Raw genomic sequence first — 27111 nt, forward strand, 5'->3', positions numbered from 1 at the left:
AGATACAGCTTGACTTGACTGCCCTCAGCCTTTCCCCAAGAGAGACGTCTTTTTGATGGACCGAGTCTCACTCTTTGGCTGAGCTGGCAACTCAGACAATCCTCCTTCCTCAGTCTTCCAAATGCTGGAATTATAGGCATGGGTCAGCATATTTGGGAGGTGTCTCTTCCTTAAAAACAAAACAGCAGGGCCGGGGATGAGGCTAAGTTTGTAACATGCTTGCCTCGAATGCCTGAGTGCCTGCCTGGGCTGGGCTTCTTCCGATTAGTAAGTGTGAAGCCAGGCTACAGAAGACTGTATCTCAAGCAAAACAAAGTAAGCTACTTGCCTAACGTGCACAAGGCCCCGGGGATGACCCATTCCATGTCCTTTCCCCGTGGCTGGGTTCTACCATGTGACAGGTGCTAATCACAGTCATGAATAGGGGAAACAGTAACTTTCCTCCTGTGCCCATCCATAGCCCTGATCATCCAGGTCATCCTGGGATGCCGGGCCACTCCCTCCTAAGCTGTCCTCAGTTTCTACTCCGCGGTAAAGGCATACATATATGTCCCCATGTGCTCACCACACATACTGTTTAGTGATTCCCATCATCCCTGACTCTCCATCCCTCCACGTCAACAGCAATACTCCTTGAAAAGTGGGGCCATCTCTGAGACTGGGGTACAGGGTGAAGCACCCCGACACGTTAGAACCATGGTGACAAGCCCACCAGTTCTGTCGCCACCCAGAACATGTTTCAGCAGATCTGGCTTGAGGAAAAAACCTTTAGATCCCTGAACCTGGCATCTCCCTCCTGCTCAACTTTTGCAAAGGACAAAAGCATTCCCAGGTCAAGCCCTCCCCAGCCTGGACCACATCCGTGGGATGCCAGGGCTGTTGACTGCTGTGGGGTAACCAGTCTGATCCAGGGGTCAGGCACCAAGGAAAGCAGGCAGATCTAGAAGAAATCAAATATGCTTGTTCTTCTTTCCAAGTTGGGTCTGATAGGCCTGGGAATGAGAGGCAGGGCCAGGAGCTGGAAGGATCAAGGCAGCAATGGAGAAGCAGGTCCTGGTACAGGGTCTCTCTACATAGCCCTGACTGTCCTGGAACTTTCTATGTAGACCAGCCTGGCTTTGAACTCACAGAGATTCACCTACCTCTGCCTCCCGAGTGCTGGGATTAATTCACTTTGGAGAAACCAAAGAAAGCATCTTGAACTGTGCCTGACGGTGCACACCTTTGACCCCTGCACAGGAAAGGCAGAGGTTTTTTTCCTTTTTGTAGTACCAGGGCCTTGCACAGTCCAGGCGAGTGCCGACCCTGACTACTGAGGTACATGCTAACTGGTCTGGGCTTCAAAGTCTCCAAAGCTCTCTAGGGAGCTGCCTTGGCAGCCAAGGCCAATAACACTGGTCACCTGTCTGTTCACCTGCTGCAGTAAGCAGCCTGTTCGCCTTTGCCTTTCACTCCGTCACACTTTGCTGACCATACGGAAGTTCCTTAAGGTCTCTGTGCCTTGACTTTTCATCTTTGAAATGTAAATGCCTGATTCTTACCAGGTGTTTAGTACAGTGGCCCATAACACACACACCTAGAGTACCAGCTAACAAACTCCAACAAGCCTTCCCCGCCACAGTGACCCATCACATAGCCAGTGATTTTATTTTAATGGTGTCTCACTCTACAGCCCTGGCTGATCTGAAACTCATAATGGAGACCGGCTCGGCTTGGCCTGGAACTCACAGAGATCTGCCTGCCTCTGCCTTTCCTGTGCAGGGGTTAAAGATGTGCACCGTCAGGCACAGTTCAAGATGCTTTCTTTGGTTTCTCCAAAGTGAATTAATCCCAGCACTCGGGAGGCAGAGGTAGGTGAATCTCTGTGAGTTCAAAGCCAGGCTGGTCTACATAGAGAGTTCCAGGACAGCCAGGGCTATGTAGAGAGATTCTGTCTCAAAAAAAACAAAAAACAAGAAAACAAAACAAAACAAAACAAACAAACAAAAAAACAAACCAAAAACCAAACTAACAAAAAGAAAACAAAGTATATGTCACAAAACAAAGTCGCTGTGCTGGAGAAGCATTTAGATTCCCGTGCTGAGGCAGGGGTGGAGGAGCTTGTGGCTATGCAGGAACGGGTTTGTGTGTGTAAAAGGGGACCCTGGTGGAGAGAGAACTGAGTGGGGCGAAAGGAGGGTAATAGCTGCCTAGACAGACACGTGAACTGAAGCCTCAAGAACACTGACAGATCCCCATTGTCTCCAGACAGGAACTATTTTTCTGGGCTTTGTCTGGTGATTAGAAGGGTGGTTCTCACCGTTGGTGGAAAACAGCTGACCGTCCTGTGACCTCAGGTGCAAACTTCAAAGGAAAAATGACAGCTTAGCCTGCCCTTTGAGGAGGTCAAATTCCAAAGCCACACCCCTTCTCCTGCTGAGGAGCTGCACTGGAGTCCTTCCCCAAGCCTCCTCCGGTCTTCTCCAGGCTCCCTCTGCAGCTCCTGCAATGAGCATCCATGGAACCTGCAAGATACGTGTTTAGAAACTAAGGAACCAGGAGCCCTGGATTCCAGAAAAGTGGGGTCTTGAGAGGCCAACAGCTGAGGCTCTTTTTTGAGCATTCTTGGATCTGGACTACATTAATTCTGGCCCTCCATGACAGACTGTAGTGAGTGTATGCTTACAGGCCATGGCAACTGTTGGGACACAGAAAACAGGAGGTCAAGGTGAGCTGGCTGCACGAAGGACAAAGGGTTTATACTGCAGGGAGTGTGGTTTCCCGATCTCAAGGAAGAGCAGGTGAGCTGGGACAGATCCATGGCCAAGCCCCTTCTTGTGGCAAAGGCCCAGCATCACCTGGGTGTCTGGTGGAATCACAGAGCCTCCTACAGCCTGCCCTAGGCTATCTCTGCAGGTACCAACAAGGACCATCTACATATCCCGCAAAAAAAAAAAAAATTTATGTTTAGAAAGCAAAGGATCAGGAGCCCTGGTGCCAAGAATGTGGGTCCTACTCCACACCTACTGAAGCACAGTCACGGGGGGCGGGGGCCCTCCCCCACTCACGGCATCTGGCTTCTAATAAAATCTCCAGGTTGCTCTTGGGTGTGATGAGGTATCACAGGTCCAGGACATAGATGGAGGACAGATGCTGAGGCTGGGGCATTTGGACAATTCAGCACTCTTGCATTCACTATGGCTTGGCAACTCTGAGGTCTGTTTCCAGGCAACTTAGCAGCGAGGACAGACTCTACCATCCAAGGCCTGCCTCCTGGGCTATTGGCTCTGCTTAGAGGACACTGGTGGGGCTGGAGAGATGGCTCAGTGGTTAAGAGCACTGACTGCTCTACCAGAGGACCCGTGTTCAATTCCCAGCACCCACGTGGTCTCACAACTGTCTATAATTTCAGTAGACTGTCTATAATCTGACACCCTCACCCAGACATACACACAGGCAAAACATCAACACACATAAAATAAAAAATAAAATAACATTTTAGAGGACACCAGGTAGGGCTCCTAGACTGGAGCCTCTATGGTTGGACTTCTGGAGTCTTGAATAATTCCTTGGAGGGCTGTAGCTCTTCCTTGAAATGGAGCACTGTAGGGAAGGGGTGTTACGCCTTGGTTTATAATGCCTCCTTGCATGGATTCTCAGAGCTGTAAATAAAGAGGTGACAGTTGCTAAGCCATTTCTTGACCCTGTTCTTCCAGGAGGTAGTCCGTTTGACTGGCAGAGAGCATTGCCAGAACCTGAGAGGGGACCCTCTTTCTCTTGTCATTTCCTGTTTATTGACTCCACACGTTTGACTGAGGTCTGCTCTGAGCGAGTAAGGCAAACTTCACCCAGACTAGACCTCACCCATAGTTCTTTACAGTTGGGTATCTAGGTCTGCAGAGTTGGAGCAGCTGGGCTCCCCAGAGAGATTGGGGGCCTGGTCACAGCAGGCTGGCCACCAGCAGCTGCAGCAGCCACTTGCTTTGATGTGGTGCCGAACAAAGCTCTGTCACTCCTGGCAGGGTCTGGGAAGGCTCGAATGCCATCTTGCAAAAGCTTGTGAACTGCTTGTGGTGGCCTGGTTTGGCACCTGAGGGAACAGCTCTTATCTCGGTACTGTTCCTGCCAGTACCACCCCTGTCTGCTTACCAGGTCCCCTCAGATCTAGCTAATGAGAGCAGCCCTGGCCCTGGTGGCAATGGCTTTGATGTTTCAAAGCCACGGCAGAGCCAGACACCTTTGGAGCCTGGTGTCCCTGCAAGACTTCCCTGCCCAGCTGGACAGAGTGGGTGGGGACCAGCCTTTCCAAACCTGGGGTTTCTTAATCATGGACCCTTTCATCTAGCTCCAGCATCCTCCAAGAGTCTTGGGTTTCCAAACCCAGGGGGCCACTGTCTCTGTGCTCCTGGGACTTGGGCTGTTTGATTTCAGGACTGTAGAGTCCTGCACCAAACTTCTCTTCCTGTGCCCCTGCCTGGTGAACCAAGGCACTCCAGCTGAGGGTGGTTCTAGGAGCCCAAACCCAGAATGTCCCCTTCCTACAGACATCAAAGGTCATGCCCTCTCTGTCCCAACTGTGAAGTTCTGCCATTCGGTGGCATGGAAGCAGATGTTGGGTAAAATTGTATTGCCATAAAAGAGCAAGGGGCTGGACTTCATCTGTGGGTTATAGTTTATTGACGGATAGCTGACCTCTGGAGAATGGCCGCACGAAGGCCTGTGGTTTCCTCATAACCTTTCCATCCTGGCATGCTAACTTAAAAATATGTTTCTAGGTATTAGTGGTCCTGAGATAAAGGGCCACGGCCAGACAATTCCAAGGTCGCAGAGTGTCAGTAGCCTGGGTACAGACCTCAGAGGTCAGGTAGTGTCAATGGGGGCAGATCTGTTGGCTTGCCAAAGCCACAGAAGCAAAACTAGACCTGGAGGCCCAATGCCTGCAATCCCAGAAGGTCGAGGTCACCTTCGGCTAGATAATGACCCTGTCTCAGAACAAAAAATCAAGAGAGAAAAAAAAAAACCCAACAGGTATTTATAGTCATCTACTTTAAATAGCTCTGTGTTTATGTACCGTGCATGTGTGTATCTGTGTGTACCTATCAACACACACAGCTTTGCTTTATTTCAAGCATTTGGCTGTCTAGGCTGTGTGGACTAGCAAGTCCACAGTCGGCAGAACAGGCTGGCAGGCCAGAAACTGAGGCAGAAATTGTTGCCCGAGGCAAGATTTCTTCTCCAAGGCCTCCATTTTTGCTCTTAAAGCCTTCAACACATAAAACTGCCCACCACAGCTCAGAGGCTCTGTTGCTTAGCTCCCTGGCCCATCACAACATCTGGTCATGGGGCAAAGTTCCTGTGCAGTTCTGGGATTCTTTGCTCTGTCGGACATCCCGAGCTTTGGGTGACAGCGGTGGCTTCTCCTGTGCCTGGAGCACCCTGGACATGACTCCCAGTCAGGGCTGGTGTGGGGAGAGGGCAGAGCGAGTGAGTAGGACAGGAGTAAACATTTTGTTCCTTTTCCATCTTTATCTCCTGCACATACAAACAGAATGCCCTGAAGCTCCCAGGTGCACACAGGGAACTGGAAACAGGATGCCTGGGCTCTTTGGGTTCTTGTGACTGACCAGTGCAGCCTTGTACATGATGTCCTGACTGTCTTCCTGTGACCTCAACCTTAGCCTATTACCCTGATACAGAGAGGGGAAGGATTCTTGCAAACTCAGCCATGGCTTCTGTTTATTGAAAGAAGCCCCCATCCTCCTTGTAACTAAAAATGCTTGGATCTTCTTTACAGAGAAGAGAAATTAAGACACAGAGAAATACCCATCTCTTCACCAGAGTGTTGCTAAGCTAGCTGGTGGTGGACCTTGGGGCTCTACTGATGACTGACTCTAAAACGAGACCCTGTGTCCATAAGGCCTTGGCCCTCTCAAATAATACCAATTCACAGAGCACCTACTAGGATCAGATGATTGACACACACCCATCTCTCCCCAGTCACCTGGAGTCCCATCTTTCCCAACAGGCTGCACCATGAGGATGCCTCCCGGAAGGTGCTTCCCACCTGGTGAAATATGGATGCCTCCTTCCCCCCCTTTTCATTCCTCTCTTATATCTGGCTACAGCCGCCTGGGTACAGATTCAGGCTCCATCATCTTACCACACTGTGCAAGGGAAGTGATCCTCCTAGAGACTGTTGGATCAGATACAAGAAAAGCAAACACCCAGAGAAACTGGTAACCAATGGGCATCTTGGGGGTGGCAGGACCGGGCCACAGCTACTCTTGTGTGTACACAGACAGAGCTCCTAGATGCTCCCAGAAATGGAAATTCCAACACCATCCATGCAGAAAGATGGGAAGCCGGATACAAGGAAGGCTGGGGCCTGAGGTCCTGAAGCCTTGATGGGCTATGGGAGGTTGGAGCAGTAACAGGCCTTCAGGGAGGGCTTGGCACAGGCGCAGGAATGCAATTGGACAAGATGTTCAGCACAAAACACAGGGAGAACAGGACATCTGAGCACATGCGTATATTCATGTACACAAGTACTCACACACATATGTGCAGGCACATATGCAGTCACACACAAACACCTACCCCCCCCCCACACACACACATACACACTTAATGAAAGGTAGCACCACAATGAAAGGGAGCACTACAGTGAAAGGGAGCATCACAGTGAAAGGGAGCACCACAGAACAGAGATCTGGAGAGCAGGCCTCCTTTCTCCAGGAAATGGTCTCTATGTCTGCTTTCCTTCTGGCCACTTTCCTAAGACACAGAAGGATAGAAGCAATTTCCCATCTGCCTTTCTTTTCCTCCAGGCCTTTGGGTGGGTCCCTCACTGCCTGACTTGAATGCTCCAGTCCCAGGAACTCCAGTCTTAGCACTAAGTGACTGGACAGGTCCCACTAGTGTAAGCCTTGCCCGCTGGCAATTTGAAACTGCCTTCCCTAAACTGCACTGACTCCACACTTGAACCCACAATGTAACTAACACCAGGATGAACGCCTGGCCTTTCCATCTTCACATTGCATGTCTCCTCTCTGTGGCTCACCTGCTTGCTTCTGCCCCAAGGCACATAAATCATACCAGGATATCCTATCTCTCTCATTCCCTTATGGCACGAAGACAAGAGTAACCCAGGTATCTTGTCTGCTTTTATTTTCTTTTATGTGTTTGGGTGTTTTGTCTACACACATGTGCATACACTGCATGGATGCCTGGTGCCCAGGGAAGTCAGAAAAGAATCCTTTAGAATTACAGTTACAGATGGTTGTAAATTATCTTGTGGGTGCTGGGCACTGAACCTATGTTCTCTGACATAGGTTCTTAACCACCAGACCATCTCTCCAGCCCCTGACAGTCAGTTTTTTTTTTTTTTCTTCCCAAGACAGTGTTTCTCTGTGTAGTCCTAGTTATCCTGGAACTGTCTCTGTAGACCAGTTTGGCATCCAATTCAGAGATCCACCTGCCTCTGCCTCCCGAGTGCTAGGATTAAAGGTGTGTGTGACCATCGCTGGCCTACTACCAGCTTTTTATGCTGTTTTTATGCTTTTTGTCCTGTTCCAGATTCTCTAAAAGGCATCTAAAAAATGGTCTCATCTAGGGGACCTGACTCCCTCTTCTGGCATTCTTGGGCACTTCACATACATGGTACACAGACATACATGCAGGCAAACATCCATACATAAAATAACAATAAAATCTTAAAAACAACAACAAAGCCGGGCAGTGATGGCGCATGCCTTTAATCCCAGTGCTTGGGAGGCAGAGGCAGGCGGATTTCTGAGTTTGAGGCCAGCCTGGTCTACAGAGTGAGTTCCAGGACAGCCAGGGCTACACAGAGAAACCCTGTCTCGAAAAACAAAACAAAACAAAACAAAACAAACAAACAAACAAAAAACCCAAAGAACATCTCTGCCCAGCAATCAAGGCTGTCTCCAGTCCTGCCAGACCCAAGGCCAAGAAACCCAGAGCCAGTGTATCTCTGAAGATCAGCATCATAGGAGAGCAAATTGAATTAAACGGAAGACATTTCCTGAGGTGTTGAGGGGTCAGGGCTCTGCCCTCAAGGCCTATCTCTGAAAGGCTTCCTGGTCTTCACTTCCTCACAGGAGAGTGTGCCCTTCAGATAGAGTTTGGGTCTATATTCTCTGTCCTGTTTCTTTCAGCGTGGCTTGTCCTCTTAGGGAAGGAAGTGGCTGGGACTCACATCAAAACTGCTATCTCCCACCTCTGGAAGCACAGGACAGACAGAGTCACTCTAAAGTCCTTTCCCATTCCGAGCCTTCTGTGAGCCCCACAATGTCTCAGATCTGATGTCACTGCCCCATCTAGGACCAGTGACTCACTCAGGGACACAGACACCCAGTGACAGAGGGGCAGGGGAGGTGGAGGTTGGGGAAACTGGCAGGGATTCGGGCCTTAAAATTCCCAGTGCAGAAGAGTCTTCGGATACACTTTACACAGCCTTTGTTTGCCATTCACTGGTGCTGTCCCCAGCCCACAAGAGAAGCTCCTTGAGGTTAGCCAGTTAGTGCAGAAGCCTCTGAATAACCCAAAGTGTCTCGAGGACACTAATGAGACAGCTTGATCACTCCCTCCTGGGCTCAGGGAGCACTGCAGAATGGGGCTGGGGAGGAAGCAACAAGCAGCATGCAAGAGACAGAGTATGGGTCTGGATATGACACTGCCATTGCACTTTTGAACACACTGCAGGTGTGGTTATCTGCATAAGACCTGCACATGAGGTGGGGGGGGGGGGGGCTCGACATTTCACCAGGGGTGGAGGAAGGATCTGCAAGGCCACACCCCTCCAGGAGGGACCACTGGCAGTTTGCAGTTGTAGGGGGAGGAGGTCTCATTTTCTTCTTAAGTGTAGCCTCTGATAACTGGCTCTGCCCCAGGAAACCATCTCCCACCCACGCTCTGGTGAGAAACTTGAATTAAACCCAGCGAGAGTCCCACACAAAGAGAAGGCTTGAAAGTAGGAGGGGAACTAGCTGGGAAGAAGGGTTTCATTGAGAGAAGGAAGAGGTGGGGTAAGGGAATAGGGGGTGACATGACTAAAATTGGGGGCACACCCTGCTCTTCCAGAAGACCTTAGTTCAGTTTCCAGCATCCATATCAGATGGCTCACAGTGACCTGTAACTCCCGCTCTAGGGGATCCAATGCCCTCTTCTAGCCTCTGTGGGCACACACACGGCATCTTTCGCACGCATACACACACACACACACACACACACACACACACGAACCACACACATGCATGCATATAAATAAGACTAAATCTTTAAAAATGAAGTTTGTTGTGTAAACTTATGAAACTATCAAACAATAATTTAAGAAATTACAAGTCTGGGCTGGAGAGATGGCTCAGTGGTTAAGAGCACTGACTGCACTTCCAGAGGTCCTGAGTTTAAATCCCAGCAACCACATGGTGGCTCACAACCATCTGTAATGAGATCTGATGCCCTCTTCTGGTGTGTCTGAAGACAGCTACAGTGTACTCATATATAATAAATAAATAAATCTTTAAAAAAAGAAAAAAGAAAAAGAAATTACAAGTCTGCAGTGCGACAGGGTCCCACCGCAGGGCAGTCCAGCCTCCTGGCTCACCAATAGAAGAGCCTCTGGGCACTACTTCTCCACCCAGAAGGTACTCACCCTTCCTCTTCTATTCACTGGCCGTTGCAGTGTGGCAGGGCTGCTGAGATGCTGATGGACAGCATGCTTCCCTTACAGCCGAGGGACAGCCGTACAGAGCCGTTACTGCAAGCCAAGAGCTGTGTGGCTGGGAACCCTGCATAATAAGCACATGGGATCCTGTGAACACTCCTGGGGCTTAGCATCACTCGGGAGGGTCGATGTTCAGGGCCAGCAAAACGGCTCTCTGAGGAAAGGTCCTTGTTGACAGGCTCAGACCGGAGCTTAATCCCTGGAACCCACATGGTAGGAGAGAAATTACCTCTGCAAGTTGTCCCCTCCACACACACCTGTGCTCCAGTGTTTAAACACACACACACAGAGACACATCAACACATACACACACACACACACACACACACACACACAAATAAATAAATAAATAGATATAATGCAATAAAAACAAATCTTAAATTCATCATATTGAGTTTGAGGTCAACCTGAAACTCTGTCTCAGGAAGGAAAGAAGGAAGAAAGCGAGAAGGAAAGAAAGAAAAACAAATTTTAACTTAAATTCCAAAAGTACATTCCCTAAGTGGCCGGCTCTGAAACCTTACAGTATGTGGGGCCTTTTATCCTCCCACTGCCTGGAGCAGGTCATGGCAGGAACCCTGGCTCCTCTGAGAACAGTTAGCTTCTTTCTCCTTTGTTCTTCTGTGGACTCACTGCACACCAGCCCAGCCTGCCCAGCTAGCTGGTTCTTCATGTGTCCTCTCCCACCTCTGGCCCCAGCTTGCTGGGATGAAGACAGTCCCCAGGAGAGCCACAGCAGCTGTCTACAGTCCTGCCCTGGCTCTATCCCTTCCATCTTGGCCTGGGTTCTGTTCTCTTTATAGAGTGACCATGTTTTCATTTCATAGAAAAAGCATGACATATATAGAAAATCTATATGACATGGGAGCTTTCAGGAACAAAGACCCAAAGACCCCGGGGAGCTGCCTGTTTTTATGCTTAGGTACCTTGAAAGCACACAGTCATATAGAAGTGTGAGGATCTGATCTAGTGACTACAAACTAAGCAGGCCTTACAGGGTCTATCTGCTTAGATGCTTCTTGACCTCTCTACAACATTGTTCCTTCTGAGTGTGGGGCAGGACCCTGTGAGTACATTGGAGCTTTGTTTGTGGGGAGTGGTGTCTAATTTCTTTTTCTATTGCTATAAAGAGCACCATGACCACAGCAAATCTTATAAAGAAAAGCATTTAATTGGGGCTGGCTTACAGTTCAAAGGTTTAGTCCATTATCGTCATGGCGGGGAAAAATGAGGGTCCACAGGCAAACACGGTGTTAGAGGAGGAGCTGAGAGTCCTGCTTCTTGACCCGAAGGCAGCAGGAAGAGAGAGTGACACACTTCCTCCAACAAGACCACACCTACCCCAGGAAAGCCACACCTCCGAATAGTACTATTCCCTATGGCCCTGTGGGGACTATTTTATTCAAACCACTACAGTAACTTATAAAAGAAAATGTTTAATGGGGCTCATGGTTCCAGAGAGTAAGAGTCCATGATTATTACAGTGGGAAGCATAGCAGTAGCCTGCAGTAGCTGAGAGCTCATATCTTGACCGACTAGTTGGAAGCAGAGAGACAGATAACTGGGAATGGTGTAGGCTTTGAAACATCAAAGCCTGCCCTAGTGACACCTCTTCCAACCAGGCCACGCCTTCTAATCCTCCCCAAACAGTTTCACCAACTGGCATCCAAGCATTCAAACCTATGAGCCTATGGGGCCGTTCTCATTCAAACCACCTCAAGGGAGCAGGGTTTCATTTGGCCTAGGCTGGCCTTGAACTCCTGTATCCTCCTGCTTCTACCCTTGGGTGAGTGCTGGGATTATAGATGCATGCTACCACCCTGTTTATACAGTTCTAGACATCCCACCCAGAGCCTCATGGCTGAGCAAGCATTCTACCAGAGGAACAAAATGAACAAAATCAACAAATCAATTCTCTCTCTCTCTCTCTCTCTCTCTCTCTCTCTCTCTCTGTGTGTGTGTGTGTGTGTGTGTGTGTGTGTGTGTGTGTGTGTGTGCTGTTAAAAGTCATGGCTACACACATACACATACTGGGCAAATGCACTACCACTGAGCTATACACCCTAACCCTTAAAAACAGTACAGATGCCAGGCGGTGGTGGTGCACGCCTTTAATCCCAGCACTTGGGAGGCAGAGGCAGGTGGATTTCTGAGTTTGAGGCCAGCCTGGTCTACAGAGTGAGTTCCAGGACAGCCAGGGCTATACAGAGAAACCCTGTCTCGAAAAACAAAAACAAACACAAACAAACAAAAACCCAAAAAACAAAAACCAAAATCAAAAACAGTACAGAGGGCAGGAGAGATGCTTCAGCAATTTTGCAGAGGACCTGGATTTAGTTCCCAGAATCCACATGGCAGCTCACAGCCATCTGCAACTCTGATTCCAGAGGATCAGTGCCTCTTCTGACCTCTGCAGACTCCTACATGTCCACATAAATACACTCGGGCACACACACACACACACACACACACACCAGAAATATTTAAATAAATAAATATTTCAAAAAGCTTGGGGTAAAGGGCCAGGGAAATGGCTATGTGGTTAAAGGCACTTGTCACACAAGCCTGATGTTTGATCCCCAGGACCCATGTAAGATGCCAGATGTAGTAACATGCATCTGTAATTCTAGCATCCTTACAGAAAGTGGGAGATGGAGACTGGAGGACCACGCAGATTCTAGCATAGTATGCTCAGAATGGCAGAAACAAGGAGAGACCTTGTCTCAAAAACAAGGTAGAAAGGTGAAGATCAACTCAAGGAAGTTGGTCCTCTTCCACATTGGGGCATGGCATGCACGCCTACATATCAACATACAAACTAAATAAACATGATTAAGAAATAAATATTACAGGATGTATTGCCAGACATGTGTGGCAACAACCTGGCTAATGTGTATAATTTTTATGTCAGTTAAATAAACTTATATAATAAACCATAATTAGACCCAGGTAAAGGCACATGCCTGTGATCCTAGCCCTTAGGAGAATAGAACAGGGCACTCTCAAGTTCACGGCCAGCCTGGACTACACACAAATACTCTGTCTAGAAACAAAAACAGAATAGCTGTCCATTACAATGGTAGACTTGTAGTTGGCCTTCCTTCTGGGCTGAGGGTTGTCCTTTCAAATGAGGTATGAAACTAGGCCTTCCCCCTCCCCCCAGAACTCCCCTCATCTACTTAGAAAAAAATCCTATCTGGGGATCTGTGGTCTGGATGTCATCATGTGTCCACTCAGGCAGTTTCAAGGGTCCCCATATGGCTTCTATTCTTGCAGTTGTGCCCTGACAGGATTCACGCCCAAGAGCCCAGGCAGGGCAGCTTCCTCCTCCTGAGAGCTCTCAGCAGGACTGAAGGCTTAGCAGGGCAGAGTTTCTGCTAACTGTCCAGACAGAATGTTCTCCAACTTTTGCTATGCTGAGTGGCTGTCTCCTCGTGTATTGATGGTCCAAAAGCTTGTGTGCACTGACCACTTCCGCCAGACACAGCTCTCATCGTTTGGAACTTTCCTTAGGCTATGATGATACTGTCCCTCGTCCATACTGTGGTAAACAGATGCTATAACACTGAACCCTGACCCCCTCTTTTTTGAACAAGGTTTCTCTCACTCTGTTGCCCAGGTTGGCTTTGAACTGCTGGACTCTAGAGTCCTCCAGCCTCTGCTTCTCTTGTAGTGGAGGCTATTCAACCATCAGCTGCAAAGCCCTTTCCTTGACTTCAGGTCCTGTCTCCGTTTCCTTACCCAGGCTTCAGAACCCTGGATGGAAGGAGAGAAAACCAGCCACACTCTCCCCTCCACACTCATGGTGTGGCATGCATCCACCCACCCCACTAAATAGATAAATAAGAAATAAACATGCTCTCACTTTATAAGCCAGGCAGGCTTTGATCTTGTGGTATTCCTTTGCCTTGACTTCCCAAGAACTGCTATTTATAGGGTTGGTCTGCCACACCTCCTTTTACCTCTTTCTTTTTCAAGATTTATTTATTTATTTATTTATTTATGTATTTATTTAATGTGTTCACCATTGCTCTCTTCAGACTCACCAGAAGAGGGCATCAAGACCCCATTGCAGATGATTGCGAGTCACCATGTGATTGCTGAGACTTGAACTCAGGACCTCTGGAAGAGCAGTCAGTGCTCTTAACCACTGAGCCGTCTCTCCAGCCCCTTTCTTTCTTTTCTTTCTTTCTTTCTTTCTTTCTTTCTTTCTTTCTTTCTTTCTTTCTTTCTTTCTTTCTTTCTTTCTTTCTTTCTTTCTTAATGTATTTTATGAAATTCTCTTGCAATCCAATAAGCTTGAAGTGGAAATTCAAACACAGTAAGAACCGAGCTTCGAATTTTTTCAGATCTGTTTATTTTATCTTATGCATATGAATGCCTTACCTGCCTGTATGTGTGTGCACTGTGTGTCCGGCGCCTGCTGAGGACAAAAGAGGGTGGTTGGATCACATGTATATCATTATGAGCACCCACGCGGCTGCTGGGACCCGAACCCGGATCATCTGGAAAAGTAACAAGTGCTCTTAATCACGGAATCACCTCTCCAGCCCTCACTTTTTTCTTTATGGACATGAATTAATTCACTGAGCTTCACAAAGATGATGAGGTAGGTACTGTACTAATTCTTGTGCAAGGGAAGAAGGGAGGAGAGAGGATGTCCTGCGCCGATAACCAACTGTTATCACACCAACAGTTTCAACCTGTTTGCCCCAGGCTCTTATGGCTGCAGGTGGTTCCACCACCTCACCTCGATCCCACCTGGGCAGCCCGTTGGGCCCTAGGCTGCAGAAATCCCGACCTTCTGCTTGAAGCTCGGCAGCTGGGTGAGGCCTAGGCAGTCGTGGTAGCAGGAGCCTGAGCCTTGCAACAAGAGCCAGCTGCTAGACGCCGTCTCCTAGCAACCGGCTGCAGTCACGTGGCCGCGCGGATTGGCCTCACGCCGTTGGAGCTGGCGCAACGCGACGGGCGGGGCCAGGAAGTTTGTTCCCGAGTTCGGAGCCCAGGAGTCCCCGTGGCCGTCGCTCAGGTGCCTTCCGCCGGGTCGGGATGGAGCTGCCTGCCGTGAACTTGAAGGTGGCCGCGCGGTCAGGGCGGGCGGGGGTTCAGGAACCTAGGGAACGGAGTCGGAGCAGCAGGGAAGGCGCAGAGCCCCGGGGAGGAGGCGGCGGACACCGAGAGGGACACCTGGGGACAGAGACGGATAGGGCCGCCCCTCCCGGATAGACCCAGGCTGGCATAGGTCCCGGACCGCCCGGGCCTGTGCTCCTGGTGTCCCCTACAGCAGGACAGGGACACCTTTCCTCCTGAGAGGTCAGTGCGGTCCGTGCGGGTTCTTCTGTGTGCTGGTACAAGTTAGGAGAAATCCTGTGTCCCCAAACAATTGCTTCTCCCTAATTTCCGCATGCAGCGTCCTTATTTCGTAATTAAGTAGAAACTGCAGAGGTTTCCTAAAAGCAAAAAACCCCAGAGCCTATGCTGGGCTCTGGGCAGCAGGGCGTGCTTCGGTGTCTTCATTTCCTAAGTTATTTTTCTCCCTCAGCCCTCCTCATTTGCAACAGAGGTGCTGGCCACTTAGCTTCGGCCAGAGCGGTGTGGGCCTGGAAGTAAACCGGCCATCTTGGGCCTTTGGTGCAAGCTCCTTGAAACCCTGAGATTCCCAGGTGTTAAACCATTTAGCACCACCCTTCGGTGTCTGAGACGAAGGGACTGAAGATAGAGGTGGCTTTGGAGCAGTTAAGTGATTTACACATGGGCTGGGCTGTGACTTGCTCTGGCCGGTTTCCCATTCCTGAGCTGCTGGCTAGCAGCTGGAAGGAGATTGGATCAAAGGAATGGGCTTGAGTGGATCCATTATCTAGGGAGAGATTCACAGGGACTGCAGGGCTTGGTGTGAGGCAGCCTAGAGGTCAGGCTCTGCCTTATTCTGCTCAAATAATTATGAGCAACTCACACCGGGATCAGGGTTCCATTCCAGTACCGCACACTAACAAATAATAATAAAACGTAGGAACAGGTGAGGAAAATGTGGTATTCACAGGCTGATATATTGTATTCATTTGAGTTAGGGTCTCATGTGGTACAGGCTAGCCTTGAACTTATTGTGTAGCTGAGGATAGCCTCAAACTTCTGATCCACCTGCCTCCACCTCTCCAGTGCTAGCACTGTACAGTATTGGGGATGAAACCCAGGGCTTCTTGCAGGATAAGGAAACGCTCGACCAACTGAGCCATGTCCCCAGCTTGTTTTGCTTTTATTAATCCCAGCCCTCCACTGAGAAACTTGAAGCTGTCCTCTGTTGTTTTGTTTAGAGTGGGGGTCTTGTTATCTAGCTCTGGCTGACCTGGCATTCACTGTATAAATCAGACTGTCTTTGAATTCACAAGAGATCCGCTTGCTTTTGCCTCCTGAGTGCCGTGATTAAAGGCGTGCACCACCATACCTGACCAGAGAAGTTATGTTCTTTTATTGGGGTGCAAACTTCAGCTTAGATCATACAAGTAAATCGCCAGAGTTCCCCCAAGAAGTAAGTGGTACAGTCAGGATTTGAACCCCTGAAGACGCAGCTCCGGTGCTTTGTGTTTCCTGGTATCAGTTGCTTAGGGCTAACTTTCGTTTTGATCGCCTACATCAACTTTTAAAACCTGACAGGTAGTGTCTCCATCACAAATGTGAGCTAGCAGGCTTTTCGGCCCCGAATGCAAAGACTAGGCCCTCCCTTGGTCTGATGGACAAGCTCCTTGGATCTTAGCGGTGGCCTGTCAGAAACAAGTGAGGCTAGGGGCTGTGAAGTAACTTGGAAAGACATCCAGTCACTTTTGGGCTTCTCATCAATGACCAAGTTTTACTATGTGCCTCCGTATTGGGGACACACTGAATTATTCACAGTCTGAAATTCAGAATGAGCCTGGGTGTTCTGTTGTTTTGTCTGCAAGATCTGGTAACCCTATGGAGGGCAGCTGGGATGCCATGGCCGCCCCTTTCAGTCCACCCTCTCTGTCTTTTAAAAAGACATCCGCTATTCTCAGCACGTAGCCCAGGCTCTGTGAAAGAAGTCGGTCACTAATTGGGCTTCACCCATGCTTGTCTTAAGCAGGAGCTAAGCTTGAAGCAGCTCAGGTTGGACTAGACTTGTGAAGCCCTTGGGGGGGGGGGGGCAGCAGAGCCAGCCAGCAGTGAGGCCTGCTGTGGTGTTTGATTTACCTCTACCACACTGTCCTCCAGAGTCAAGGAGTCCCTGCTGCACTGAAGAGCAGGTGACCATCGTATGTCAGGAGACTTGCCCAAGTTCATGTGTGGAGCTAGGATCTGTTCCATGGTTTGACTCCAAAGTCTACCAAATGACCAGGGCAGGACCTGCCTCTCCTCCTGGGTAGACCTGGAATTTAGCAGTCCTGGGGGCATCCTACCGCCTCGTCTAATAAGCAACCAAATATTTGCACAGGACACACAGGAATGTATTAAGTTGAGGTCTGGGACATCCCCAACCCCTCCTCCTTAGGGATTGGTGAACAAAGGCTTGTTTTATTTTCTTGTGGTTGGGTACTACAAGCCAGGCAAGTTTTCTGCCACTGTACCACAGTCCATAGCCCCAAACAAAGGGTTAATTAATCCTCAGGGCCTATAGATGTCTGCTGGCCCATCCTTTTCTAAGTTAAACTTCACTTCCTCTGTCCTGCCTTTGACCTTGTAGGTCCTGACTGGAGAGAGTGCAGGCTTTAAGGCCAGGTTTTAAGGCCAGGCTTTGACAGAGTTATCTGTGTGACATTGAGGAGGTTTCTTGACCTCTCAGTGTATCAGTTTGCTCCCTGTAACAAGAGGTGGACAACAAACTGTAGACAACAAACTGTGCCTTCTAGGGTGATGAGGGGATTAAAAACTCAGACCACATGTCGGGTAGTGATGGTGTATGAAGAGACGAGGATCTTTGTGAGTTCGAAGCCAGCGTGGTCAAACAAGCAAACAAAAAACAACCCTCAGACCAGAAAAACAGGTCTACCTTTGCAAGCCCCTGAAACAAAGCCAGGCAGACAGCAAGCTCAGAACAGGGGTGGTTGATTGGGCTTTGCGTCTGAGCTGTCCTTTGGCTTTCGGATCGGACCTGGTGTGCTGAGTCCCCAGTAAGTTCTGCTCCAGTTGGCCCTGGAGACAGCGTAGGCAGAAGGTTCTGTGGAGTGTGCTCCAGAAGTAGGGCTTTGACGGAATTACTGCAGAGCGAGGATCCCCCCAGGAATGAGGTGGACAAGCATAGGGACATCAAATGACAAGAACTGGCAAGCACCTGCTTCCCCTGAAGCCAAGATCCCCATTGGGATAGATGCCCCCTGTGTGATACACACCATCCCCACCATAGAGATGGTCCTGTATTTTCTGTCCCGCACCAGTGACCCCTGCTGCCCTGGCCTGTTGGCCTTGTTTGGAGAAGAGAGTCCCCCAGCTCTGGCTCTGCTCCCTTCTGTTGAGGCCCACATTCTGCCTCAACACTTTGCCTCAACACTTTTGGGGCTAAGTGCTCTGGTCAAGAGAGAGAATGGGGCTCTTGGGGCAAGTGACTCGAAGAATGGAGACAAGACAGGGTGTGATCAAGTCTCTCTTTTATCAAGTCTCTCCTTTGAAGGGAATTCTGAGGTATTTATATACACAAGCAGGAGAACACAGGTGAAAACACTTTACCACGTGCACCATACAGCTGAGGTCACTAAACAGCAAAACAAGCTATGTGGGATAAACAATATATTTATCAGAGTGTGCTTCAGCTGTTATAGGCTTTTGACAACCAAGTCTTTCATCAGGGTATATGGTTCCAGATGGCTGCAAAGTTGATCTAGCCGCTTTCTACTAAAGTCGGCTCCCAACACCCTTCCATCTGTGGCCTGGCCCCTTCCCAGTTTCTCTCTGAGAAGCCTCAGACTCCTGTTTCCCTGAATAGGAGCTAGCAGACCCCTGGCCACTGGTCCCTACCTGTGCATTTCCAGGAAGGACTGGGCCCTTTGGCTGTTTCTCCCTGAAGCTTACTTGGAAGTCATATCACTGAGGACTGATTATATTCCCATTACAAAGATAGGGAAACTGAGGTATTAGAAGCTTAGTCTCTTTTCTTTTTTTCTTTGGTTTTGTTGTTTTGGTTTTGTTTGTTTGTTGTTTGAGACTGGGTTTCTCTGTGTAACAGCCCTGGCTGTCCTGGAACTCTATAGATCAGGCTGGCCCCAAACTCAAAGAGACCCACCTGCCTCTTCTTCCTGAGTGCTGGGATTAAAGGTGTATGCCCTCATGCCCAGCCCAGAAGCAGTTTCTTGATAGTTCTTTGCACTAGTGTCCTGTACTATCTCTCTGCAATTTGCCCCTGAGACAGGCGCTCTCACTGAACCTGGAGCTAACTGCTTTGGCTAGACTAACTGGTCAGTGAGACAGGGATCCTCCTGCAGGGGTCCTTCCTGTAGGCAGGTTTGACAGCGCCTGGGCCCTTTCCTTCCTGCCTGTCCTGGTAGAGTACACTGCCTGCTCTCAGCTTAACCCGAAGTTCTTGGTCTCCCAGGAAGTCTGTGCCCCCACTGGGGCCTCTGCCTGGGCCACACCCTCCTCCCACTCAGAGGGCTGGTCCTGGCTCCCTGCCTTGGCTTGACTGATTTCTTAGTTGCCCTCAGCACTAGTCCTGGAAGCCTGTAACCCACTGTAGCTGACAGTGCCCAGATCTCAGGGCATCCGCCCTTCCTATCTTAGGTGCCAGGCAGTGCACTCTGGATTACCCGTCGAGGCAGATCCAAGACCAGGAATGTGATTTCAAGGATGTCAGACACAGTAAAAGGATAGTGTAGAAACCCATGCAGGGTAGAGGGATTTTGTCCTTAACATGAGTCATGTGATGTCTCAAGCTCCCCTCGGTCATTAAACTTGAAATCCGAGCTGCTTTTGGGCCTCCCCTGCTGCCTCTCACCTTCCCCCTTACTGTTTTTATGTGTTTTGAAACAGGCTTAGGTTAGTCTTGAACTCATTATGTAGCTGAGGGAAGTCTTGAATTCCTCCACACCCCACCCACTCCTAGTGCTGAGACTCCAGGCATGCACAACTCTGCTTGATTTATGCAGTTTATTCGACTTGGGGATTGAACTCAGGGCTTCAAGCTCCCTAGACAAGCAGTCAACCAACTGAGTCCCAGCCCCACCTCCTTGCTCCCCAACCTGCAACCCTCAGCCACTGTGGCTGCCTTCCCATTGGCCCATAGCTCTGGCCTGGTCCTAGGAACTCTCCCCTTGTTGGAGGCCCCTCCCATTTTCCCATCCGGGAATGATTCCTGGGCTCAAGGTCTGGGCTCCCTAGAGGAACCCCAGCCCTTGGAAACAGGAAGGGAGAGTGGTGCCTGCAGCTGGCCAGGCTCCTCTTTCTTTACCACAGACTCTTTACCGTTGCTGGAGTTTAAGACACTTGTGAGACCCTTGTAGGTGCCAGGCAGGAGCCTCCCGTGTGTTTCAGAAGCGTTGCACCACCTGTGACATTGCATTCGCAGACTTACCCAACCCCTATCCTTGTACTACAGGTTATTCTCCTGGTTCACTGGCTGTTAACAACCTGGTAAGTGACTCTGGATGTCTGGCTGTGTTCACAGTCTCCTGGCTGTGTGTTGTGTCACCTGGGGTCAGTGTGCGAGCTCCCGGGTTCTGTCAGCCTGGTCTGACCCTGTTCTGCAGTGTTTCAGCCCATCACATTTAGCAGTCCGTTCTGCACAGCGGGATCTGGATTGGCCCCTGTGGCAGTGCGCACCAACCAAGCTTGACCTCACTGTCACTTCAGTCATGTGTCTGGAGCTACCAAAAACAAGTCAGGAAACCACTGAGATCACGTGTGCTTTGCGGGCTTTGAAGGGCAGTCCAACAGCTGTGAACAATGTAAACAGCAGGGGGAGGGATGTCACTTTCCCTGAAGCTCCACTTTGGTGACAAGGTTGAGCTCACACCTGCTTTCCTGAGACAGAGGAAAGGAGGACAGGAAAACATTGGGCCTCTTGGCCTAATGGCTAATTCCAGTGTTCCAGCCCCAGCCCTACTGATGGTTGGGTCCCAAGGAAACCAGGCGAATTGCCTCCGTATCCGTGGCCCCGCCCAGCTCTCCCAGCATCACACAGTACCCGTGGCCCCGCCCAGCACTTCTCACTCCGCCCCCTAGCCTAAACCTCTCCAGCCAACGATCCGGGCTGGGCTTCCCTTACCCGGCTGGCTTCTGATTCGTTTAGGTTACCTGCTCGCTTGGTTCTGCCCTTGGCTCCTCTCCTGGACCTCTCTTTGCCCCCTCACCTCTTTCCTCTCTCTTTCTCTTCCTCTGATGCTCTCCCCCACACCTCTCACGGCCCTGTTCAGTTTGTTGGCCATACTCAGTCTGCACCCTTGCAGATGCCTCCGCTGTCTCTCCTCATATCTACAATAAAACCTCCTCAGCCGTACCGGGAGCGGTCAGGACTCACGTTCATTCACTGTGCGGCTGTGTGACCTGGCTAGTCACCTATTAAGTCTGTGACTTTGAGTGTGTAAAACGAGGTTCATTGACAACACCTCCCTTCAAGAGCAGCTGTGAACGAATGAATTTAGAGCATGTTGGGCAGAGCCTGGTCCCAGGAAGTGCCCTGTGTTAACTGTGATAAGCCGGCTCAGCAAGCAAATTAGTAGGTAATGTCAGTTGATAAGAAATAATATGAAAACTTCAGCAAGGAAGGCCTTGGTCAGGTCGATGTGGGAGTGGATCTCCCAGGCTACGTTTGAGCTCTAAAATGGCAAGAAATGTCTGTGTGCTCAGGAAAAGCCTCCAGGGTGTAGCAGCCGGGAGGTAAGGGTGGGGCTCTCACTGGAACCCCATAGACTACAGAAAAAAAAAAAAAAAGTATCTTATTCCAAACCATTAGAAAGGTTGGTGTTGAGGAGTCACATGATCTGGTTCACACACTGCTTACTACTTCAAGAACTGCCTGCAGTGGGGCAGGAGTGACTCTATCCTCAGAGGAGGCTAAGACCCTGGAGCAGGGGGAAGGAACTGTGGGAGGGGTGGGCAGCTCAAGGGGGTGACTAGCTGATTGATAGTGTCTCTCTATGCAGGGGCTGCTTGGTGTTCTCAGGCTCCTATGCTTGGGGCAACTTCACTATCCTGGCCCTGGGTGTGTGGGCTGTGGCCCAGCGGGACTCTATTGATGCCATAGGCATGGTGAGTTGGGGGGGAGGGGACTGTCCCCATCCGTGTGCCCCTCATCTGACCCAGTTTTCTCTCTTCCTCACACCCCGCCCTTTTCTGTTCTAAAGCCCTGCACATGGCAAGCCTAGCTAGGCCACCTGCACAGCAATCCACCTCTGCTGTTGTCCCTCCAAAGACAGACATGGGGGCAGGTCACAGAACCCCAATGGCTCCTTAGGAGAGCTGCAAAGGGATTTCCCCTTGTTTTCTTGCAGTGGAAACAGATGGTCTGGACTCCAAGGGATTCCCTCTCAGAAATTCTGGAGACAGGCCCCTCATGACCCCTCATGCCCTTCAATGGCAGGAGATGGGGGTGGGGAATCCTGGGGCAACAGGCTAGAGCCAGACTCCTGTGTCCTACTCCTATCCTAGGCCATGCTGGTGCCAGTCACAAGATGCCAGTCACCAGGCTGGTGTGTGTGAGGGAAGCTTGGGGTCTGTGGGGTGTCAGTGACCATGATCCTGTGATGGTGTTCCTTGCAGTTCCTTGGTGGCTTGGTGGCCACCATCTTCCTGGACATTATCTACATTAGCATCTTCTACTCAAGTGTTGCCACTGGGGACACTGGCCGCTTCAGTGCTGGCATGGCCATCCTCAGCTTGCTGCTGAAGCCCTTCTCTTGCTGCCTCGTCTACCACATGCACCGTGAGCGAGGGGGTGAGCTCCCCCTCCGCCCGGGTAAGTCCCACCCAACCCTGCCTCCCCCTGGCCCAGCTGCAGCCGGGAGCCTCTGCTGCGGGCCTGAAGATGGGGCTGTAGGGACAACGCCTTCCTTCTGTTTCCGCCCAGCCCTGGCTCTGGAGGTGTGCTCTCCTGCCATGTGGGGCATACCCCTTTCTGGGCAGGCAGGCCAGGGAACCCTGTGTGCCAGCCTTCTAGCCTCTGGCCCATCCCACACTGTCCTCTCTGGTGGTGGGGCAAGCCATTTTCCTGCCCTCTCTGACCCCGTTCTCCTGTGGGAGCTGGGTATGGACCCCAGGTAGCCTGGGGATCCCATGAGAGAGTACCGAGCCAGTGCTATGGCTGTGCACTCTGGTTTAGCTCACTGATAACCTAGACCTGCCCGGGTGTGAGGGGATCAGATGGGGGAAGGAAGGAAGGTCCACTGCCCTTGGGACTTGTTCATGGTCTCAGGACAAATGTACAGAGGAAGAAATGTGAGAGACAGGTGCCTTCTGTCCTGCCCTGTACCTCCAGCCCCAGCCTTCTGGGTACAGCAACTGTGCCAGGCTCTGTGGCTTCTAGAAGTGGTGATTTATATGGGTCCTGGTGCCTGGCAGAGAGCCTGTGAGCCCAGGACTAACCACCCCTCGTCAGATACCTGAGCGTGTGCTGCTGGGGGCAGAGATGGCACAGGAGCCAGGAGCCATTGTCCATAGGACCTGCTGTTTAGGTTGGAACCCAGTGTCGTCTGCTTCAAGCCACCAAATCAGCCTGTCTCTCTGACCCTCAGATTTCTCTCATCTGCAAATCCACCCATACAGATGCTAGGATTGAGTGGATGCTGCGTACCTAAGACTTGGTGTCTGGGCTTCCGCTGCTGCCCGTGGTATCATGATGCTGAACACCAGCCATGGCAGACACTAGATTCATCTGTGCTTAGCAAAAGGCCCCACGGCCGATCTCATTTTCTCTATCCACATGTTCCCTGTCTAGATTTCTTCGGACCGTCTCAGGAGCATAGTGCCTACCAGACAATTGACTCATCAGATTCACCTGCAGACCCCTTTGCAAGCCTGGAGAACAAGGGCCAAGCTGTCCCCCGGGGGTACTGAAGCTGTCCCTGGCCATCCTAGTGCCCAGCAGGATGCTTGTCACCCTCTTTACCTGGACTACAATGGGGCACCCTCCACTACAGAGGTGGCCTGAGTCATGTGCCCTTGGAGGTCAAGAGGCCCTTGCTTCCAGCTGAGAGGAGCCGAGTTCTAACTCTCCAGGCTGCCCTGCCCCTTTCTTCAAGACACCTGTTAACCCCTGAGCTAGAACTGTAGTTGGTTTCTTCCCTTCTTACCCTGTAACTATAACACACTCCTGCCGAGCTATGCCGAGTGCTCAGGGCCAGCCAGGCCTTATAGGTCAATGGTCAGTGCCTCTCAGGCTATTCCAAGATGACCCAGCCCTTCCTGGAAGCTCTGTGAGCTGTGAGCTTCTGGTCCTGCTCAGCCTGTTCTGCATAGGAGCAAAGTTCTGTTGCTTCTCACTGCCTCATGACTTGGCACCTGAGAACCCCAGGCCTGGATGTGCAGTAGGTCTGCAGAGGCCCCTCTCAGAGCCCTGACATTAAAATTCAGGGGTTCTGTGGCTGCACTGTGTCTGAGCCATATTTGAGCTCCAGGCTCGGACCTGCCTGCAGTCTTGGTGCGATTTCACCTTTGCATCAGTTACAGGTGGAACATGGTCTGAGCCACCCATTGTATCAAGCCTGGTAGAAGGAAGGGCCCCTTTGAGCCTACCTGGAGGAGCCTGGCTCCAGCCAGACACGGTGACCGAGGAAGTGCTGGTCAGTGTGGCATGTAGACAGACATCTGTCCTCTGAATCTAAGTGACTTAATTTCACTGCCTCTGATCCTGAGCCATGAGGCAGGGCATGAGTGGCTTCCTCTAGCCCCTGCGTTCTGACCACAGTTAACTGCATCCCGAGGTGCCAGGGCTCCCCCTCTTACTGCCAGATCTCTGGGGACAGATACTTGAAGACTTATGGGGAACCACAGGCTGAGGTGAGAGTCCTCACCTCAGAATTGTCTACATGCCTGTAGACAGGCAGGGAGGCTGAGTGACAGCATCTGTGAAAAGTGAATCCCACCCCCCTTTCTGTGTGGGGTCACTGTGGGCCATCGGCTGTGTGGAACACCATCCCAATCCATATAATCAGCACATAACCCAGACCTGTTAGCATCCTGAGCCCAGTGTGAGCAGAGTGAGGAGCAGCATGTACCACTAGAGGGCGGTAGTGGTAGCTTTGTTTAGGCTGTGTGCAGGACAGTATAAAGCATGAGCTGCGGCCCAGAGAAACAGCTCAGCAGCAGGTAATGGGAGTCTACTACTGAGCGTGACAAACTTGAGAAAGTTGTCATGGTATGAGGTTTTACACACGTGCACATGTGCGCACCCCCCCACACACACACATTAAAAACAAATGCATACAACCCAGAATATTAAAAACATGCCTGGTGGGTGGTTAAATCCCAGCACTCGGGAGGCAGAGGCAGGTCAATCTCCCAATTCAAGGCCAGCCTGGTCTATAGATTGAGATCCAGGACAGCTAGGGCTGTTACATAGAGAAATCCTATCTACAAAAACAAAACAAAAAGCTCTGGGACACTTGAGAAGTTCCTGAGAATATGGCCTGAGGCAAAGAAGATGAAAAACCCAAGGTGTTTTCTCCTGTTTCTGGAAGGATTCTTGGCAGAAGGAAGGCCTGGAGTATCAGTGCCTGTGTGTCTTGGAATAGGTCATGCTGGCAGAGACTAATAAGGTGAGGAAGGGGCTTGGCCTAAGTAGCTAAGACAGGTCACAGAGCCTGCTTCCTCCCCCAGTCTGACTGACTTTAGGGAAGGGTAGAGGAGGAGTCTCTGGAAGATCTCTCAAAGCAGACTAGAGAGGGGGGCTGGGCTTTCTCATTGGTCGGAGGCTGTTCCACAGTGGGTGACATACTTCCAGCTGATGGAGGGAAGGCCCTGAGGCAAACAAGCATGGAGGGGCCCAGTGCTGACCACCTGCCTTACAAAATAGCTCCATGAAGAGGAACATGGGGCCAGAATAGGTGGGTGGAGAGGAGACCTGCCCTAGAGGCAGTAGTGCACTAGAGAAGGTCTAAGTGGAGGGCAGCCCCCAGGAAGCCTGACCTGGAACACTGGCCTGCCTGTGGTTAGGACACAGGCGTTGCTGGAGCGCTGGGTGTCAGCAGAAGAGCAGGTTGGGAGTCACCGTGGGGACTGGCTTCCATTGAGAGTGTTAGAGCATGTGTCGGAATCTGAATCCGCTGCACGAGAGCTCAAGAGAGCATGCGTTGCCATCAGAATCTCAATTTGACACACCTTAGAAGGATAGTTTGTATTTGCAGACTGTGGGAATGTGACAAGCTGTCAACTCCCGGACACACTCCGAAGGTGGGCCAGCAGAATCTGCGGATGCACTGAAGAGGGAGAAGCCAGGAATCACTAGCAGCAGGGTTGGGGCTGGACCCTGTAGTAGACACGGACTGGAGGGCAAAGAGGAGGCCAGGAAGGCTGTGCTTGTGGAATGACAGTCTTCAACCAGGTGTCATTCACCGGCACCGGCCTTTGTGCCACAAGTTCCGATGGTGATTTGGAAACAGGCTGGTCCCCAGGTTTTAGTCTAGAGTCTGTCATTTCAGGGAGGTCTCTTTTTGGTTGTCTGCAGAGCTGAAACTGCTTGTCCAGTTTGTAAATCTATTGCTTGTTTGTACTAAGTTGAGTCTTCCTGAGAAACTGCCCCAGAGGCACTCAGTGTTCTTGCCTGCCAAACTGCTGGTCTGCCCCTACTCAGAGCTGACCTCAGTCTCCAGAATAACGCTGCAGGTCCAGCCCTCTCTTCAACCAGACATCCTTGTTTTAAATCTCAAAAGTGGGCCAGTGAGATGGCCTGCCAGGGCAGGGCTTTGCCACTAAAATATGAGTTTGATCCCTGGGCCCCAAGGGGAGAACCATCCATGTTTGTGTGGTGGCACATGCCCCCACAAATAAATGTAATTAAATCCTAAAGGTACCCTGAGATTTCTGTATAACAATTGTTTTTAAAATCTCACTGTGCCTCAGTTTCTTGATCTGAAAAGTGGGAATAAGATGGGCTATTGAGATAGCTCAGTGGGTAAGGGTACATATATACTGCCAAGTCTGATATCAGACTTGGGTTTGATTCCTAGGTCATGTATAAGAAGAGAAGCTTCTGAAAGCTATCTTCTCGCCTCCATATGAACACCATGACAGGGCACACACACACACACACACACACACACACACACACGATAAAAATGTAAATTAAAGTGAGGATAAGAATCGTGCAACTCAGGGACTAGTGCAGGTTGAGAATAGTGCAACCTCAATGGTCAATAAATGTTAAAGCTTATTGTATGCATTGCTGTGTGATTAATCACAGGGGAAGGGTGAGCAGCCTGCCCATCCAGATACCTCTTATTTGCCAATAGTGTAGA

General features: G+C 50.5%; 1 protein-coding gene and 1 long non-coding RNA gene across 4 annotated transcripts; one reads left to right on the forward strand and one right to left on the reverse strand.

The window, feature by feature from the left end:
- Window positions 1-29: 29 nt before the first annotated feature.
- Window positions 30-14611, reverse strand: LOC143442284 (uncharacterized). Of its 2 annotated transcripts, XR_013110324.1 has the most exons (5): window positions 14475-14611; window positions 14111-14229; window positions 9653-9788; window positions 2300-2504; window positions 30-169 (listed from the first exon to the last, which is right to left on the reverse strand). It is a non-coding gene; the product is annotated as an uncharacterized LOC143442284 (long non-coding RNA). The 2 variants fall into 2 exon arrangements; XR_013110325.1 differs by lacking the exon at window positions 9653-9788 and having other exon boundaries at window positions 14475-14610.
- Window positions 14612-14639: 28 nt separating this feature from the next.
- On the forward strand, window positions 14640-27031 carry Agtrap (angiotensin II receptor associated protein). 2 transcript variants are annotated; one of them, XM_034503358.2, is made up of 5 exons: window positions 14640-14800; window positions 20259-20293; window positions 21805-21910; window positions 22421-22616; window positions 23595-27031. In XM_034503358.2, exons 1-5 carry the CDS (start codon window positions 14774-14776, stop codon window positions 23711-23713), a joined length of 483 nt encoding a protein of 160 aa, XP_034359249.1. In that variant the 5' UTR covers window positions 14640-14773; the 3' UTR covers window positions 23714-27031. The 2 variants fall into 2 exon arrangements, with proteins under 2 accessions (XP_034359249.1, XP_076789875.1); XM_076933760.1 differs by having other exon boundaries at window positions 14687-14753.
- Window positions 27032-27111: the final 80 nt, after the last annotated feature.

This window comes from Arvicanthis niloticus, chromosome 5 (genome assembly GCF_011762505.2).
Source record: "Arvicanthis niloticus isolate mArvNil1 chromosome 5, mArvNil1.pat.X, whole genome shotgun sequence".
NCBI classification, from domain to species: Eukaryota; Metazoa; Chordata; class Mammalia; order Rodentia; family Muridae; genus Arvicanthis; species Arvicanthis niloticus.